Source organism: Myotis yumanensis, unplaced genomic scaffold (assembly GCF_028538775.1).
Source record: "Myotis yumanensis isolate MYYU_CA2020_CCGP unplaced genomic scaffold, mMyoYum1.0.hap1 SCAF_5, whole genome shotgun sequence".
Taxonomy (NCBI): Eukaryota; Metazoa; Chordata; class Mammalia; order Chiroptera; family Vespertilionidae; genus Myotis; species Myotis yumanensis.
Window position 1 is genome coordinate 89,191,534 of NW_027223756.1, and position 15,850 is coordinate 89,207,383.

Genomic DNA, 15,850 nt, shown 5'->3' on the forward strand with positions numbered 1-15,850 from the left:
ATGGGACGCCCACACAACCACCAGGCTTCTTAGAGTCACACCACAAGGGGAGCTGTGGCTGGGGAGGGGGCTCTCCTCATTCCTGTGGCTTCTCCCTTCCCACCCCCACATACCAGCAAAACAGAGTTGAATTGGGGGGAGTGGGGAGAAAGAGAGAACCAGGCTGTTCAGAGCACGACGCTTCAAGTTCAAAATTGCTTGGGAACTTTACTGAAAAAGATTGCTTTTCACCAACACGAATCCATGTTTGCTCTGGCTCCCACTATGGTGGGCCGTGGAAGGCCAGGATGCACAGGACCATCTCGCTGGCCTGCAGGTGAGGAGTCCTGCAGAAACAGCCCTGCGCTCACTGCTGCACATGCAAGGAGAAGGCGAGCGGCAGATCAAAGCTGTGCCAAGTAGCACAGCCCCGCGATAAAATCTGAGGTCCCACCATCACAGCATTGATATTTTCCACTAAAAATATTTACCGAATTTTAAGAAAATCGCTTAATGCATTGAAGGGAACAGGATGAGGTTTGGTTCTGAATTGTTGAGAAAAGCTGAACAAATATTTACTATTATCCACTGGGCTCCCTACAACTGGTGTGTTTCCATCCTCTGGGAGGGGTCTGGGAGGTCAGAGGTCATGGAAATCTCACAGGGTGAGGAGCCCAGTGGACATGGGGTCAACCGGAATCAGAAAGGAGACAAAGGGGGGAAAGCAGCCACGCACGTTGGGTCCTCCAAAGATAAATACCTCTTGGAATGAGAAATACAAGTTTCAAGGTTTCCACGAAAGGCTACTATGACATTTATAAGAAACCTGGTGGAGGAAAAATCAGATCTACAGCCAAAATGGGGGGAGGGGGAGCTACATGATTCACAAATGAGTCCCACTTCAGTCATCACGGCAAAAAGAATACAGACTGCAGGTCTCACAGTTCTGCTTTTTGAAAAATCACATTGTTCTTTGATTTGCACCTTCGACACACTCTGCCGGTCTGCCCGCGCCCTCCAGGGGCTCAGGTGCCTTGGGGACCTGGGGAGATGCTGGCTACACAGCAGCCAGGTGGCGGGCCCTGGGTCTGCACCACAGGGGCCACAGCCTTTGTTCCTCCCTACAGAGGAACGCTGATGCTGCCAGAATGCCACTTCTGCTCTGGCAGAGAGGTGCCGTGCCCACATATAAGAAAATCACCAGGGTGCCACGCTGTGGGTCTGGAAGCGGTTAGAAGGCATGTGTGCATTGGAGGGCCACGTGCAGAGCCCATCAAGAACATTCTCCTGCTGTGGGGGCAGCTCAGGAGTCAGGAGAGCCTGTAGCAGAATGGGGGACCCTCATGCTCATTCTTTTTATGACCATCTGCCCCCAATCAATCATACATGTGCTGCTTTTCAGTTGACAATGGTGGGGGTGGGGGGGTGTTGACTCAGTGCTTTGAATGTGAGAAAAACAAGAAATGAACAACCATGTTCACCCCCATCAAAAAAAAAAAAAAAGGGCAGCACAGGAAGCACCTTCCTGGCTCCCCTCACCTTGCTGTAGGTGGAACCAAAAACCCAAGGGCTGGTGGCAGGTACACAGGTCCCAGGGTGGTTGGGAAGGGCACCAGGGGCAGGGCAGTGTCTCCTGTCTGTTCACACCCATGCTCAGATACAGGATGGGAGTTCAGGCTCTCTGCACCCAACCACACGACCCTCCAGGACCCCAGCTGGCTGAGCCAGCTGAGCCCTGATTTCTGTGCTTCAAGACCCCAAGCCTGGGCATTTGCACCGCACTGAACAACAGGTGACAACTGTGTCACTTGACTCCCACTCAATCCGCCCTTCTGGGTGCAGGAGGGTGGGTGTGCGCTAAGATAGGCAAATGCTTCTATTTTCGAACTCAGCCGACTTTGCAGAACAGAAATTCACCCAAAGACAACCCATCTCCAGGCATTTTACTTGTAAGAGGCTGAGAGGAAAGCACTTTCCCTCTGCAAGTAGGGTCCCGCCAGCTCTCGAGCACTCCTCAGGGGGCACGCCCCGCCTGGCACAGACCCTGCCCGTGTGCAGGAAACGTGGCTCCGAGGGCTGGCCGGCAGTGCCGGAATTTTCCAGGCTTCTCGTGCTGGCGGTGAACCGCTTGTCCCATTCTAGAACTTCATATGTACCCACTGATTATCTCTTTGAAATCATCGTGGGAACGGAATTAAAGTAGTTAAGTTCAAGGCTGAGGTGCTAACCGCATGGCTCAACTGGAGAAGCCATTTTAAAAGTGGATCTTGTGTGATAAACATGAGGTTGGGACCCACATGGGTGAAGGACGACCACCATGGTTTCGCCCCAGCCTGGCCCTCAGAACACAGGGAGAGCCGAGCATACACCTGCCAACCCAAGGATGGGCGGCGACCAGAAAACTGCGCAAAAGAATGAACCTGAAGCCAGTCAACCTGTGTGGAATCCACACATAGTTTGTAGAAGGGACTCAGGTTCGAGGGGGAAGTGATTTTTCCTTTTTTTTTGAGAATCTTTTGAATCACACAGGATGCAGGTTAAATGGGATCTCATTTGTCTGTGGTCATCAGAAGGATTATGGGAAGGGAAAAAGGGGCAAAAAGACCTCATAAGTGTGTGCACTGGCTTTTTGGGGGGGTGAAAAGGTCATTAGCAGTAATAAAAGGACAATTAAATTGTGGAGAGGTTAAAGGTGACTGGCTGGTTAGTGGTGAAGGCACACTAGCTGGTGTTACCCGGGCTCTGCAGGAACCGCAAAGCAGGGCTGCACTTGCAGGAAGTGGCAAGGGTGGGGCCGGGCACAGCGTCCCACTATCTGTCGCCGTGGGGCGGGAGGCCCAATCACTGACACCCACACAGCCATTTCCTGCACTTGAAAAAAATCTGTTTCTCCCTTTGCAAATCAACAACTTTTACCTAGAAACTCTTCAGCGGTGAGTTCTGACTGATCTCGATCTCTGCCCGTTGCAGAAAATACACACTGTTTACCTGGGGAGGTGTGTGCACGAACTCCAACTGACAGGTTTCGAAGGGTCTGATTTGCACCTGCCTGGAAGAAACCAATTCTCTTGACCCCAAACAGACACCTGCTGGTTACTCAATACTATAATAGACCTTTCTAGAAAAGACCTCCAGGCACAGAGAATTCAGTGCTGAAGCCCTGTTCCCCAGAGGGTGACATGATGGTCCCCAAGGACGTCCTTCCTGGCTGGGGTCAAGAGAGAATTGAGGATTTGGGGTTGAGAGCAGATGGCCAGCCTTGGGCTGCTCTAGTCACATGAGTATGACACCAGAACTTTCCCAGGGAACCTCCCAGGTGGAGGTCCCACACCGTGACTGCACAGGCTGACATTTAAATACGTGTATTTATTGCATGTCAATGAAACCTCGATCAGGCTAAGAGTAAAGAAATAAAAAAACAACTACCCCTGAATGTGAACACTGCAGCTTCCAGTGCATGCAAAACACCATGCGTGACTAAGGCCCAAATGTGCATTTGGTCCCATTTGAGCGGCAACGCCAAGCTTTGCCAGAGAGGCCCCTGGAGCCTCTTTGTAGTTCAGCTAACCAAGCTCTGGCTTCACTCAACTGCAGATTTCTCCTAAACTGCAGCCTCGTGGGAGAAAGGGTCCCTGATAAACCCTGTGAGCACGCAGCCCATCCCGTCTTTTCCAGGGAAAGGAGACTACAGAAGGGGGACCCTGTGTCCTGGTCTCACACTGGGTGGGTTGGGTGATGCATGTCACACACGTCACATTAAGGACCATTGCCTTGTGCAGGCACTCAACCCACAGGGACACTTGCTAGGCCAGAGTTGGTCCTGTGCTCAGATAGGAACACTAAGGCTCAGCAAGGCGAAGGCGCTTGCCCGAAGCCCCTCAGGGAGATGAGCAGCAGGGGCAGCAGGGCCAGTACGTGAGCCCAGGCCCTCACTCCAACATCTGTCCAGAAACCAGCCTGACCCAGCAGGCTCCCTGAGTCCTAGCAGCACAGACAGCTCAGCAGACAAGGGAAACAGCATCGGAGTCACCTGCCCTGGCTTCGCACGTGACAACTCTAGGCACAGAGACCTGACGGGTTCTAGAAACCTTGGGGCCCTGGGACAAACAAGCCCCGGGTAGGAAAATGGCAACCTCAGACCCTTGTCATGTGCAGGGTGGCAAGATTTTGGAAAAGCATGTTCTGTCACCTTGGTTTCTGTGAGTGCAGGTATGAAGTTGCGTGTTGGGTGTGTAAGAAAAACCACTATAACTGGGCAGTCTAGACTGTCCACTATGCTGTGTCCACAGGATCACAGCTCAACCACCAGGACCCCAGGACCACAGGGCCCCGGGAGGAGGGTGCCCACCTTCCCTCCTCCCCACTGAGCCACGCTGGGATCGCGCCTCCACCACGTGTCAGGAAGGCCCTTGACGCACAGCGCTCCCAGGTGAAGGTGGCCACCTCCTCATGCTGGCTATGTGGCCTCTCCAAGCAGGAAAAGGCCAGATCAAGACAAGAGCAAAAAACACATTCTTTTCAACCTGTTCGATTATATATCTTCTTAAAAACAAAACCAAACCAACCCAACATTCTTGGCTGCCTCCCATCCTAAGCAGCTAAGAGAACAAGAGGTGTGCTAGGTGTTTTCATAATGAATGCTCGGAGCAGGACTTCCCCCTTCACTCATGAGCCGACCTGTCCTGCTAATAACCAGGTAGCTCCCAGGCTGCTCCCGGTTTCTGCGCCCTGCTCCATGCAGTGTGGACAGGAAGAGGGGAGGGCACTGTGCACAGCTGGGCCTTAACTCCCTCGACTAGAGAAGCAGCATGGGCAGACACCTTCCTCTGCATCCCCAAACTGCCAGATGCTTGCCCCCAAATGCAACTCGTGAAAAAGTCAACTGCTGGGTCCATGTTGAGTATGAATGCATCACACAGCTTGCAGATTCCATGGCTAGTGTTAGAGGTTAGTATGAAATCACAGCAAAATGCCACTGGAAGTGCTCAAATGACAACCACCACACAGTATGTACCTACCACCCAGTAGCGTATACAGTGGACAGCTTTTCTGTTCAGCCATCGCTTCTAAGTAAGAGAATCAGACGAGACATTTAGGCGTCTACAAGGATACGTCGTGGCTGGTCACAGATTAAATACTGCACATGTGTTGACAGTTTTCCAGAGCATTCCGAACCTCATGGTATGGTTCTCATTACAGCTGTTTTTGGAGGTGGGAGGCCTGGGTGGGGGTAGGTCACTGAATTCAGGGTTGGTCCTGCTGCCACCTCACTGGGTCCTCTCTCACTTCCCTTTCCTCTTATGGTAAATAAATGGCATCACAATGCCTGTCCTGACTTGCTTGCGGGTCTTCCTAGGTCTGGAGAAGCAACAGTGCTTCCTAAAGGTCTGTTGATGCGAACAGGGTATCTGGAGCACCTTACAGGCTAAGGTAGAGCACGGATGTGACAGCCCAAAGCCATGAACAAAGGCAGCTTAAGACCCCATGATACAGGCCCAAACCTCCCAAGGTGTGGACAGCTCTCTAAAGAGCCCAAGCTCTGAAACCGGCTCCGAGGAAGTCACTGAAAAGAAAAAGAAGCCAAAATGGGGTGGGTAGGCTCGAAGACAGAAACCTGAAGGAGGGGACAGTGAGGGCAAGTTCAAAGCAGAGCTAGCACTGATTCAGGGAAGGGGAGGAGGCTGGGTGAGAGTTTCCAAGGATCCTTGAGAAGGAAGCTCTGCTCTTCCCAGCAGGTGAGGGGAACAGCTCCTCCTCGAGGCCCAATTGCTGCACTGCCCTGTGGGTGTGAGCACATGCATTCACACAAGAACGTTGCACCTTTGCAGTATGAATGCAGGTGCATACAAGCACTGTGAGAAGGTGTGTGCACGAGAATGGATGCATTTGAATATGTGCACGTGTGCATGCAGTATGTGAACATATGCACACACGTGTACAAGTGTGTGTCTGCACACGTGTGTGTGTGTGTGTGTGTGTGTGTGTGTGCGCGCACGCGTGCGCGCACTCTAACTCCCATCTTCCTGGTGGGATGAGAAAACTCAATGCTATTCCATCAGGAGACCATCAAGGGTCCCCTAAGAGCTACTGCCTCTAAGGTACATGCAGCCTCTCATAGATGGAAGGGAATTCCTCTGTTGTTTTTGCTTTTCTCCCCGTTTTACGGTAAATGCTTTGATGTGTGGCTGATAGAAGTAATCTCTTTATGCATCTGTTTCTGCTCACAGCTCACAGAAAGTCTGTTATAAATCCACCCAGCCCATGCCCAGACTTTCTCTCATGTCTCATCTGCAGGAGGGCAAACAGCTCTGCACACGGGACGCCCATCCTCCTGAGAAAGCCCTGGCCCTGGTGCCAGGAGGGGCGTGGCAGCATTTTTAAGTAACTTGTCCTCTGTTGTCTCTACTGTGTATCTCATGTAGGAAGACTGGCCTGCCTTGGACCAATGACCATTTCTAACTACAGACTCAGGGGCCTGCAATGATGACACAAAGTGGAGCCCTTGGGGCAGACTGAAGAGCACCAAGTCTAGAGGCTATGGGTGAGAGTTTGCCTGGAGACCAGAGAATGAAAGACACGTGCTGGCCAGCGTGCCAAGAACATAGGAGGTGGGATGGGTAAAGGAAATGGGAAATGGCAGTGAGTCCCTCTGCTGCTTTCGAGTCTGGTACCTGGCCTGTGGGCCTATCACTATCACATAAACACTCCACGCATGACTTAAAAGTCCCCAGAATTCTCAGAGGGCACCAGGGCCAAGGCTGAGTGAAATTGCAGCGTCAGCCACAGCCAGGCAAGGTGGGATCTGCAGGAAACCCCTTGCTGGGAGCCATCTACTGAGATGCGGGTGGCAGTGGGGGAGCATCCTGCCTCCTTTCATGTCAAACTCAGCCAAGGAACTCCCACCCCTGACACCCCACCCCGAGCCCTTAACCAGTATGGAGATACTGGATCGAGGGGGCAGACTCAGCTGCTGTCCCCACCAATGGGCCACCCTGAGCCAACCTGAGAAAAGCTTGGTGGGGTGGGGAGGCCAAAGGGACTGCAAAGCCCTGGCCACATGTCAGCCAGGGGCTGTGTGGCACCTCTCCTTGCACCGAGGAGGGCCCTAAGCCCTGGGCCTTTGGGAGACCATCTGGGCCTGGAACGGACTCTGGCCCACAGGACAGGGCGGGAGGAGTGCTCCAGGCACACACCATAAGTGGACAGAGGCAACTGGGCAGAGGGGAGACCCTCTTGTTCCCCATGCAGACCTCACAGCAAAGCTCTATTCTGGGCTGGTGAACGAAGGGGCCCTCAGCCCCACACTGTCCTGTGACAGTGGGTGGGTGGGCGGCGGTGAGAGAAGAAAGTGTACTGACCGCTGGGCGGTTTAGGCCGTGGAGGAGCAGGTTTCTTCGGAGGCAGAGCGGGAGTGTCCTGTTTACTTTTAAAGGGGTCATCGGAGAATCCTGCCCCTCCAAAGGACGAGGTGAAAGGACCAGAAGGTGGGGGCTGTAAGAGAGGACACGAAAGAGAGGCAAAAATAACTGTTAACATGGAGCAGCGGACTTTCACCGAGTCAGCACTCGAGTACCGAGAGCCTGGTGAGGCCCCACCCTCTGGGCTGTGAAACTCGGGCCCCACTCGGACCTTGGATCTCTCACAAGCCCCCACTTTCCTCCACCCTCAGTAGACAGGGTCCCCTGGTCTGTGAGGGAGAAGCCAGAAAGATCACAGAGTAGGTGAGAGCAACCCCATGTCTTAATGGGCTTGTGTCACGGGAGGGTTCTCCCTGCCACACATACATCTTTCCTAACTCCAGGGTCCCCTGGGCCTCCTGCTCATGCTTAAGATGTGCCCCACTTTCACCCTCTTCATTCAGTGACAGGCAGCTCCAGACAAGGGTCAGAACCATACCAGACCCTCACTGTGCCCCCAGGGGCCATTGCCCACCTAGTGACTCAAGTCAGAGCCCACCCTCAAATGCCTGGCCCATCCCCACCCGTTGGCAGGGCCAAGACTGCCTCGGGGGGAGGGGAGGCTCTTAGCACCTCTGGCCCAGACCCTCCATCAGCAGCAAACCACCCCATGTCTCAAACCCAAACAGGAGCCCATTTCCTCACAAAAGACATATACATAGAAGATGGGTGGGTGGGTGGGTGAGTGGGAAGATGGTAGGTAGAGATGACAGGTGGGTAGGAGGTCGGTAGGAGGTAGGTGGGTGTAAATCAAGATGACAGGTAGGTAAGTAGATAGTAGGTAGAACTGACAGATATGTGGGTTGGTAGGTAGAGATGACAAGCAGGTAGGTAGGAGATAGTAGTTAGGGATGACAGGTAGTGGGTAGATAGGTAGGTGGTAGGGAGAGATGACAGGTAGGTAGATGAGTAGAGACAGCAGGTAGATGGGTAGGCAGGTGGCACTGCATAGTCCTGGTGGTCACAGGTAACCTCCAAGCACTCTTCATCACACCCCCACAGCCTAATTCTTTGGCCTCATCCCTGCTGACTACCCTCCATCCCCTTCTAAGACTCCCTGGTACCTGTAGCCCCTTGGGCCCACATTTCTGGTCCCCTGTGCATAGAGGGTCTCCAGCTGCGGAGCCCTGTCCACTGGAGCCCCTCTACTTCCTCGGAGACTGGCTAGACCTCACTGTCGCCCCCAGAGCTCTCTCTGACACCCCTTCCTGCCAGCGGTCCCTGCAGGTTCCCACGGGACTCGCATGACCACACCAGGCTAACAGCTTCCCAGCCCCATCCCACCTAACTGGGTGGCCTGGGGGCAGGCTCGAGCTCTCCTCTCCTCCAGGTCTGCTGAGAGCAAGTGCAGGTGATGGGCAGATGCCTGCTGGCCAAACCTATAGCAGCAGTGACTATCTACGTGCACCCTGACCTCAAGCACCAGCACAGCACCGGGCACAACACACGTCCACTGACAACTGGATGAGCCGCAGACAGGCCAGCTCATCTCACACGACAGGCATCCCAAAGGGAGAAAATCACTTTCTACGGGTGTGGGGGACCACTTTTACTGAAACAGAAAATAACTAGAAAAAAAGAACAAGAAGATACATAGCTACCTTTTCGCTTTCCACATTTTCAGATACCCCTGGTCAACTGCAGTCTGAAAATATTAAATGAAAATTTCCAGAAATAAACAATTCTTAAGTTTTAAACTGTGCACTTTTTTGAGTAGCATGAATCATCCCTTTGTCTAGTATCTCCATGCTATAAACACTTCCTGCCCATTTAGTCACGTAGTAGCCGTCTCAGTGATCAGATCAATAGTCGCTGTACTGCAGTGTTTATGCTCAAGTCAATTTTATTTTACTTAATAATGTCCCCAAAGCACAAGAGTAGTGATGCTGGCAATTCAGGTATGACAAAAAGAAGCTATAAAGTGCTTCCTTTAAGTAAAGCGGTGGGGGGGGGGGGGGGGGGGGGGGGGCGCACGCGCCACAACAAGGGGCACTTTTAATTCTTCCCCCAGTGGAACAGGCCTAGGGACAGAAAACAAAGCAGGAACACATTGGTGGGACTTTCTCAGATAAGCTGGACCCAACCACCACTGGAGAAGTAGGGAAAAGGGCCTGCCCTTCTCTGTGCTGTGCACTGCTCCTCCCCTCCAGGCTCCAAACACAGGGACAGGAACTCAGCTTCCTCTGTCTCTGGTATCTAGTTATAAACATTAGTCTCAGGTTGAGGACAGATAGCTAGCCCACAGGGAAGAGGGGCCCAGAGGGTTTCTCCACACTCGGCTGACTCCATTGGACACGCTGGTTCCTACCCCAGCACTCTGATGCGGCCTGCGTAGGAGATGCTGACTCTGCCATCGCTTCCGATTTATTTATTTATTTATTTATTTATTTATAATATACTTTTATGGATTTCAGAGAGGGAGAGATAGAAACATCAATGATGAGAGAAAACCATTGATCAGCTGCCTCCTGCACGCCCCCTACTGGGGATGGAGCTGGCAATACAGGCATGTGCCCTTGACCGGAATCAAACCCAGGACCCTTCAGTCCATAGGCCAATGCTCTATCCACTGACCCAAACCAGCCAGGGCCCATCACTTCCATTTTATACACAGGGCAACGGAGGCACAGAGAGAAGACAGAGCCTGCCAGTCACATAGCACCTCAGAGAAGTCAGAGTGGGAACCCAGGACATTTGCCTTCTGGGCCAGGGCTTCTGAGCCCTACTCTAGGCTCTAGCATCCTGTCGCCTCATGATAGGTCTCAGGCCACATTCTGGGCAGAGCATCACTGTCCTCAGGCCTCTGAAGGAGACACACGTGGATGTAGACAAGAACAGAACAGGCCACGGGGTCAGTGGGTAGGAGAAGTCCCCAAGGAAGATGGGGATCTGCAATGCCGCCCTCCCCACCCCACCCCCAGACTCATTTCTCTGCCAAGACCACCCTAGCTCCAAGTGAGTGGGGCTGCCAGGGCTGTGGCAGGGCAGAGAGGTGCCTTCTCCCCAACTGCTGCTCCCCTCTCCCAGGCTCCATGGTCACTGTTCTTTTAGATCAGCAGTTCTCAACCTGTGGGTCGTGACCCCTTCGGGGATCGAATGACCCTTTCACAGGGGTCGCCTAAGACCATCGAAAAACACATATATAATTACATATTGTTTTTGTGATTAATCACTATGCTTTAATTATGTTCAATTTGTAACAATGAAAATACATCCTGCATATCAGATATTTACATTACGATTCATAATGGTAGCAAAATTATAGTTATGAAGTAGCAACGAAAATAATTTTATGGTTGGGGCTCACCACAACATGAGGAACTGTATGAAAGGGTCGCGGCATTAGGAAGGTTGAGAACCACTGTTTTAGATACAAGTCAGAGAGTCTCTTAGCAAAATCTGTGGCTCAAGTTTCCAGAACAGGCTGCAGAGCATGGTGGTCAGGGGTGGGGTCTGGAAGCCCAGCCCAAGGCTGGGCTTCCAGACCCCACCCCTGACCACCTATTAACAGCCTCAGTGCCTCAGTCACTGCCTCTGTGAAGCTGACAATAATGACAGGCCCTAGCTCATAGGCTAAGGCCAAAACACAGGGTCACGTGTAAATTGTTCCAAATGGCTCCGGGCAAAGTTAGCACAAAGACAGTGTGGTTATTACCATGACAAAGACGTGGATGTGATTGGAATTCTTTTAGACATCACAAGAATCTGTAAACACCTCTCAGCTCCCAACACTTTTGTCTGCTGCTGCCTGTCATTTGCAGAGTCTTTCCAGGGGCAGCAGCATGAGAACTGTGGTAGTTCTCTGACCTGAAGCTTAGCTTTAAAATGGGTGATTTAGCCCAGCAGGTGTGACTCAGTGCTTGAGTGTCATCCAGGAACCAAGAAGTCACAGTTCAACTCCTGATCAGGGCACATTCCCAGGGTTGCGGGCTCCATCCCCAGAAGACGTTTCTCTCTCTCTCTCTCTATCCCTTTCCTTTCCCCTCTCTCTAAAAAGCAATTTAAAAAATAAAATTAAATAAAATGGATGATTTAGGGTCTGTTGTCTGGAAAGAATGGGGTGGGGGCAAAGGAGACAGAGAGGTAGGGAACATTGGTGCTTTTGCCTCTGCTGTTTGTAGAACACACCCCAGGCCTGGGGCTCACACAATGTCACCACAACCTGAGACAAACATGCAGGAATCAAGGCCGTTTTCCTAGTAGAGCAGCAGCACGACGGGCCCTGAGACCCCCACAGGGACCCCAGTCCTGGTCCTGAGTGCTGGCAATGTATTAGCTCTGGGGATGGGGCGCAAAGGGATACCAGAGCCCTCTGAACAGCTCCCCCGAGTCTCTGGGTGCAGAGTCCCTTGTCCAGCCAGCCCATGTGCTACAATAACTCTCCCGGCAGGCTGGGTACTCTCTGCTCCCTCTTCTGTTTAAACACAATGAGCGAAGCAGCTTGCTCCCATGTGAAAGGGTTTCAACCGTAAATGCCTGGTGCACCCACATCAGCGAATTATATTACTTCTAACACTCAAAAGCCTGTGTCATTTCCAAATCCCAATTTTCACAACTTCAAGTTTCCCAAGAAGCCTCCTTTGGAAGCCGACTTGTTTCTCTTCAGGCTGTGACTTCAGGGAAAGTCGCTATTTTTGGAAGGGTTTCAGTAAAGTCAGTAGGGGCTCTATGGGTTGGTCCAGAGTGAAGTGTGCTAAGGGAGGGAGAGAGAGAGAGAGAGAGAGAGAGAGAGAGAGAGAGAGACTGAGACTACTATGAAAAAAAGCAGCTCTAAAAGAAATGTGTTTTGGGTTCAAAAAAACATCCCTAAATAGAAATGCCTAGCTTAAAAAAAAAAAAAAAAAAAAACATGAAAAACACTCACGGGCAAACAACCAGCCAAGTATTTCATAGATGGACTTTTTCAGAGGAGAGGTGTGAACTAATTAAGCTGGGGTCTTGTTTTCATTCTGATGCTCCCTGAAATCTATTTGGGGGAGTGTGTTTTGAAAGCTGGGTAACAGGCTTGATACAGTCTAGAAAAATCTCTCTGGGTCTGGGGACACCTCAGCTAGGAATGCAAGCCTGAAGAAGCTCCCAAAGGAATTAACTGGAGTCACATCACTGACTGTTACTTTCCTTCAGCCAAGCAGAGGGTAGATAACCCTTCTCAGATGGGGAAAAGCTGGCAATGTATTTAAAAAAAAAAAAAAACAAACCCACACACCTTCTCGCCACTGTACTTTCGTTTCCCTCAGCCTTTTATTTATATACATGATGTTCTTGAAAAACAGAAAGGGAACCAAAAGGGAAACACAGACCTACAAGCTTAGGGCTTGGTATTTAGCGGGACCAGTGGCACGAGATCAGGAGCGGATGGGATCGTGGAAGCAAAACAATGGGGTACTGGAGACAGTTTCCATGGCCCCATCCAGCTCCATCCCACACAGGGCTGCCAACAGGAAGGGGCGCTGGCTATGGAGTCATTAAGTGCACGTGTGTGTGCAGCCTGATGGGGACACGAGAACAAGGAGAAAGAAACTGGAATTTCAAGAGGGACAGTGCAACTTTAGGTTAGAACAGGAAGCCTGAAGGACCCAGGCTCAGAACTGCCTGGCTCTGAGGTCTCTGCAGAGTCTGCCTGGAGGAAGGAGGGGTGTCCGTTCCTGCCACTGGGGACCCCAGGCTGGCCATTCTGCATCAGCCCTCAGAGCCCACAGCCTCTACTGAGATACTTCTTGAAATGAGGGCCTCCGTTGTGCCTTGTCCTTGTCCTAGTTGGACCACTGCTAGTTGTCACTCCCTCTGCCTCTGGGGCCACCCTCCTGCAGGGAGATGACCCACAGTGACAGCTTGAGAATCCAATCAAACCCTTTCTTGGAGATGCTGCCACCATGTGGCAGAAGTTTTCTGATTTCAAGAGATGGTTTCCTGTCTGCTAAGCAGGGATGCAAGCTGAGGGCACAGCTCCACTCAAGGAGCGCAGGCTCGTGTCACAGCCACTAAGCAACAGGCAAATGTGAGGGATAATCTCACACCCAGGTGCCTTCTGACCAATCCCAGACAGCACCCCAACAGTCCGGGTCACAGTGCTTCCATATGAGGGATGGAGGCCCGTTCCCTCCAGGCACTGGAAGAAGAGAGGCCGAAACAGCAGCATCTCTGGGTTCTCTCCTGCGGCAGTCGATAAGCATAGACACCCTGCCTCTCCAAGCTGGATTTTTGAAGCTGGATTTGCTACCTCAACAGTTATGCTAGCACGTTTCTTTGAAAACCTAAACAGCATCTCAAACGCTTCTCGGAAGCTGCGTACCACAATCACATGCTGCTAACCACAAGAGCTCATTGCCCAGATAATTGTGTGCTCCTAGGGCTGAATGAACATGGAGCAAGCAAGCAGGGTGCTGCGAGGAGCTGGCGCAGTGAAGGTACTGGCGGGGACAAGCAGAGTACTCCTCGATGTGGGTGCATGGCTCCCACATCCTCCAGGGGCTCCCTCCCCAGTCCCTTCTGCACCATCTGGCTATGAGCCTTCCCCAACTAGAACATAAGATAAGAGAATGGGGATGCATTCTGTTAGTGTTCCTCCCCTCCCAGGGATCAATGATACCTGGCCAGGAGCAAGAAGAATGAATGAAGAAAGCAGAGTTCTACTGCTCCATGGCCGTAGGCTGTATTGCATGAGGTTCTTTATCTATGAGAGAACCCCCTCACCTGTCTGGGGGCTGCCAAGAAGGAGTAGAACACACAGGCCAAGACAGCATACCTAACGCTTTCCTTAATTCTTCAAAGAAATGCATGCTCATAGTTAAAACCAAGGCACCCTAAAGGTTCTAAAAAGAACAGAAGAGAGGCCGACCGCCTTTCCCACTTGGCAAGGTCAACGTTTTCTACTTCTTAGTTTCTTCTGAAATTTACCTCAGTAATCATGGGGTTCTACTACTAGTTCTGGATCTGTCCATTCTGGACATGATCTACTGACTTCTTGCTACATTAAAGATTCAGCTCCTCCCCAAATCCCTCTCGAGACAGCACTCTGACACCATCTGGGGCTACATCCATAGTCAATTAATGTACCTACAGCCACAAAGAAATGATGTCCAGCCTGACGATGGCATGAATGTTGTCTGTCTTGCACTTTTCACCTGTGGATTTATTCACTGAACTCTTCCTTTCCAACCCCACTGGGATTCTGTCCACAGGCAGTCCCAGACACTTATCCCACTTCCTCCAGACACCTCCCACCTGCCAGCCTGTGGGGCCAGGGTTCCAGCCTCAGAAGGGATTGGGGAAGCACAGAGGAAGGAAAACGGTTCTAATCACAGTCACAGGTACTTTCTAGACCTTGTCCACTGACTCATGGCCTCATGGGAGGGTGCATTTCAGAGTTTGACAGGTACAAAGGAAATACATATGTGGTGTTAACTACTCCTGGCAGCCATGACAAGACCACCACAAGAGGCACAATGACCTGGCAGAGGCACAGGTGCTCCACGGGAGGGGCTTTACCTTGGACATCTGACTGAAGTCCGCAAAGCCCTCAGCACTATTGAAGGACCCACTTCCGAAGGGGTCTAAAGTTCCAAAGTGACCTGCAAGCAGCACCAACAGAGGCAGAGTTACAGGGCATCCCAGGACACGCCTCCTGGGGTCAAAGGAAAGTGCTGCCTCTCGGTACCCAACAGCCCTGGAAGCAGGAGATCACATTTGTTTGCTGGGGTCATGCTTCTGGACGGGGCTCTCCCACTGGTTCGGGAAAGGAGGTAAGAGGGAGAAGAGGAGCCATTCCACAGTAACCCACCACCCACACGATTGACAGGAGGTAGTCACTTGTGGGTGGAGATTTTTGCTGAGCTTTCTCTTTGGTGGGGCGATTTGCTTGGAATAAACCCCCATGCCCACCTATGATATCAAACTCCGCAACCAACAAGCCAGCAAGGCCACAGGACCAGGCAGGGCCTATTCCCTAAAGCAAAGGGGAGTCTGCAAATGCTCATTCCCCTTTATGCAAAAACCAGAACCTTGATCAAACTTTGGATTCTTTTAGGAAAAATTCCAAGGTACAAATCAAAGATTTATACAGAGGAATGAGTAAAGAGTAACCAATAAAGTTAGTGTTATTACAGAGTTAATTCCTACTGCTGAGCTTCCTTTCAGGAAGGATGTCAGCACTTACTTGGGAAGATGAACAGCTAGGCGGAGCTCTGGCTGAACTGCCTCTGGCGAGGGTTTGAGTACCACTGATTAATGACATAAACACTAAGGGCACACCAGTTTTGGAAATGAAATCAATAACTGGGTGAGTTCCTTCCACTGCCTAAGGAAGAGTCAAAAGGAAAATAAGCCATCAGTCTCACCTGATCCTCTTGAGGAGACACTGGAAGATGAAAAAGGATCACTGGATTCAAAGGGGTCGAGCTGAGTGAAAGGAAAGA

General features: G+C 51.5%; 1 protein-coding gene across 18 annotated transcripts in view; it reads right to left on the minus strand.

The window, feature by feature from the left end:
* EPS15L1 (epidermal growth factor receptor pathway substrate 15 like 1) overlaps positions 1 to 15,850 on the minus strand; it is a 101,969-nt gene that overhangs the window by 9,744 nt on the left and 76,375 nt on the right. For 3 of the 18 annotated variants that reach the window (XM_070416308.1, XM_070416304.1, XM_070416302.1), the window contains 5 exons: positions 15,773 to 15,833; positions 14,925 to 15,007; positions 9,038 to 9,081; positions 7,338 to 7,470; positions 4,994 to 5,045 (listed from right to left, as the gene is read on the minus strand). In XM_070416308.1, the coding sequence (XP_070272409.1) occupies positions 4,994 to 5,045; positions 7,338 to 7,470; positions 9,038 to 9,081; positions 14,925 to 15,007; positions 15,773 to 15,833 (373 nt within the window). Of the gene's footprint in view, positions 1 to 2,328; positions 3,029 to 4,993; positions 5,046 to 7,337; positions 7,471 to 9,037; positions 9,082 to 14,924; positions 15,008 to 15,772; positions 15,834 to 15,850 lie in introns of those variants that run through there. The other 15 variants (XM_070416306.1, XM_070416305.1, XM_070416318.1 and 12 more) reach the window with 9 other exon arrangements.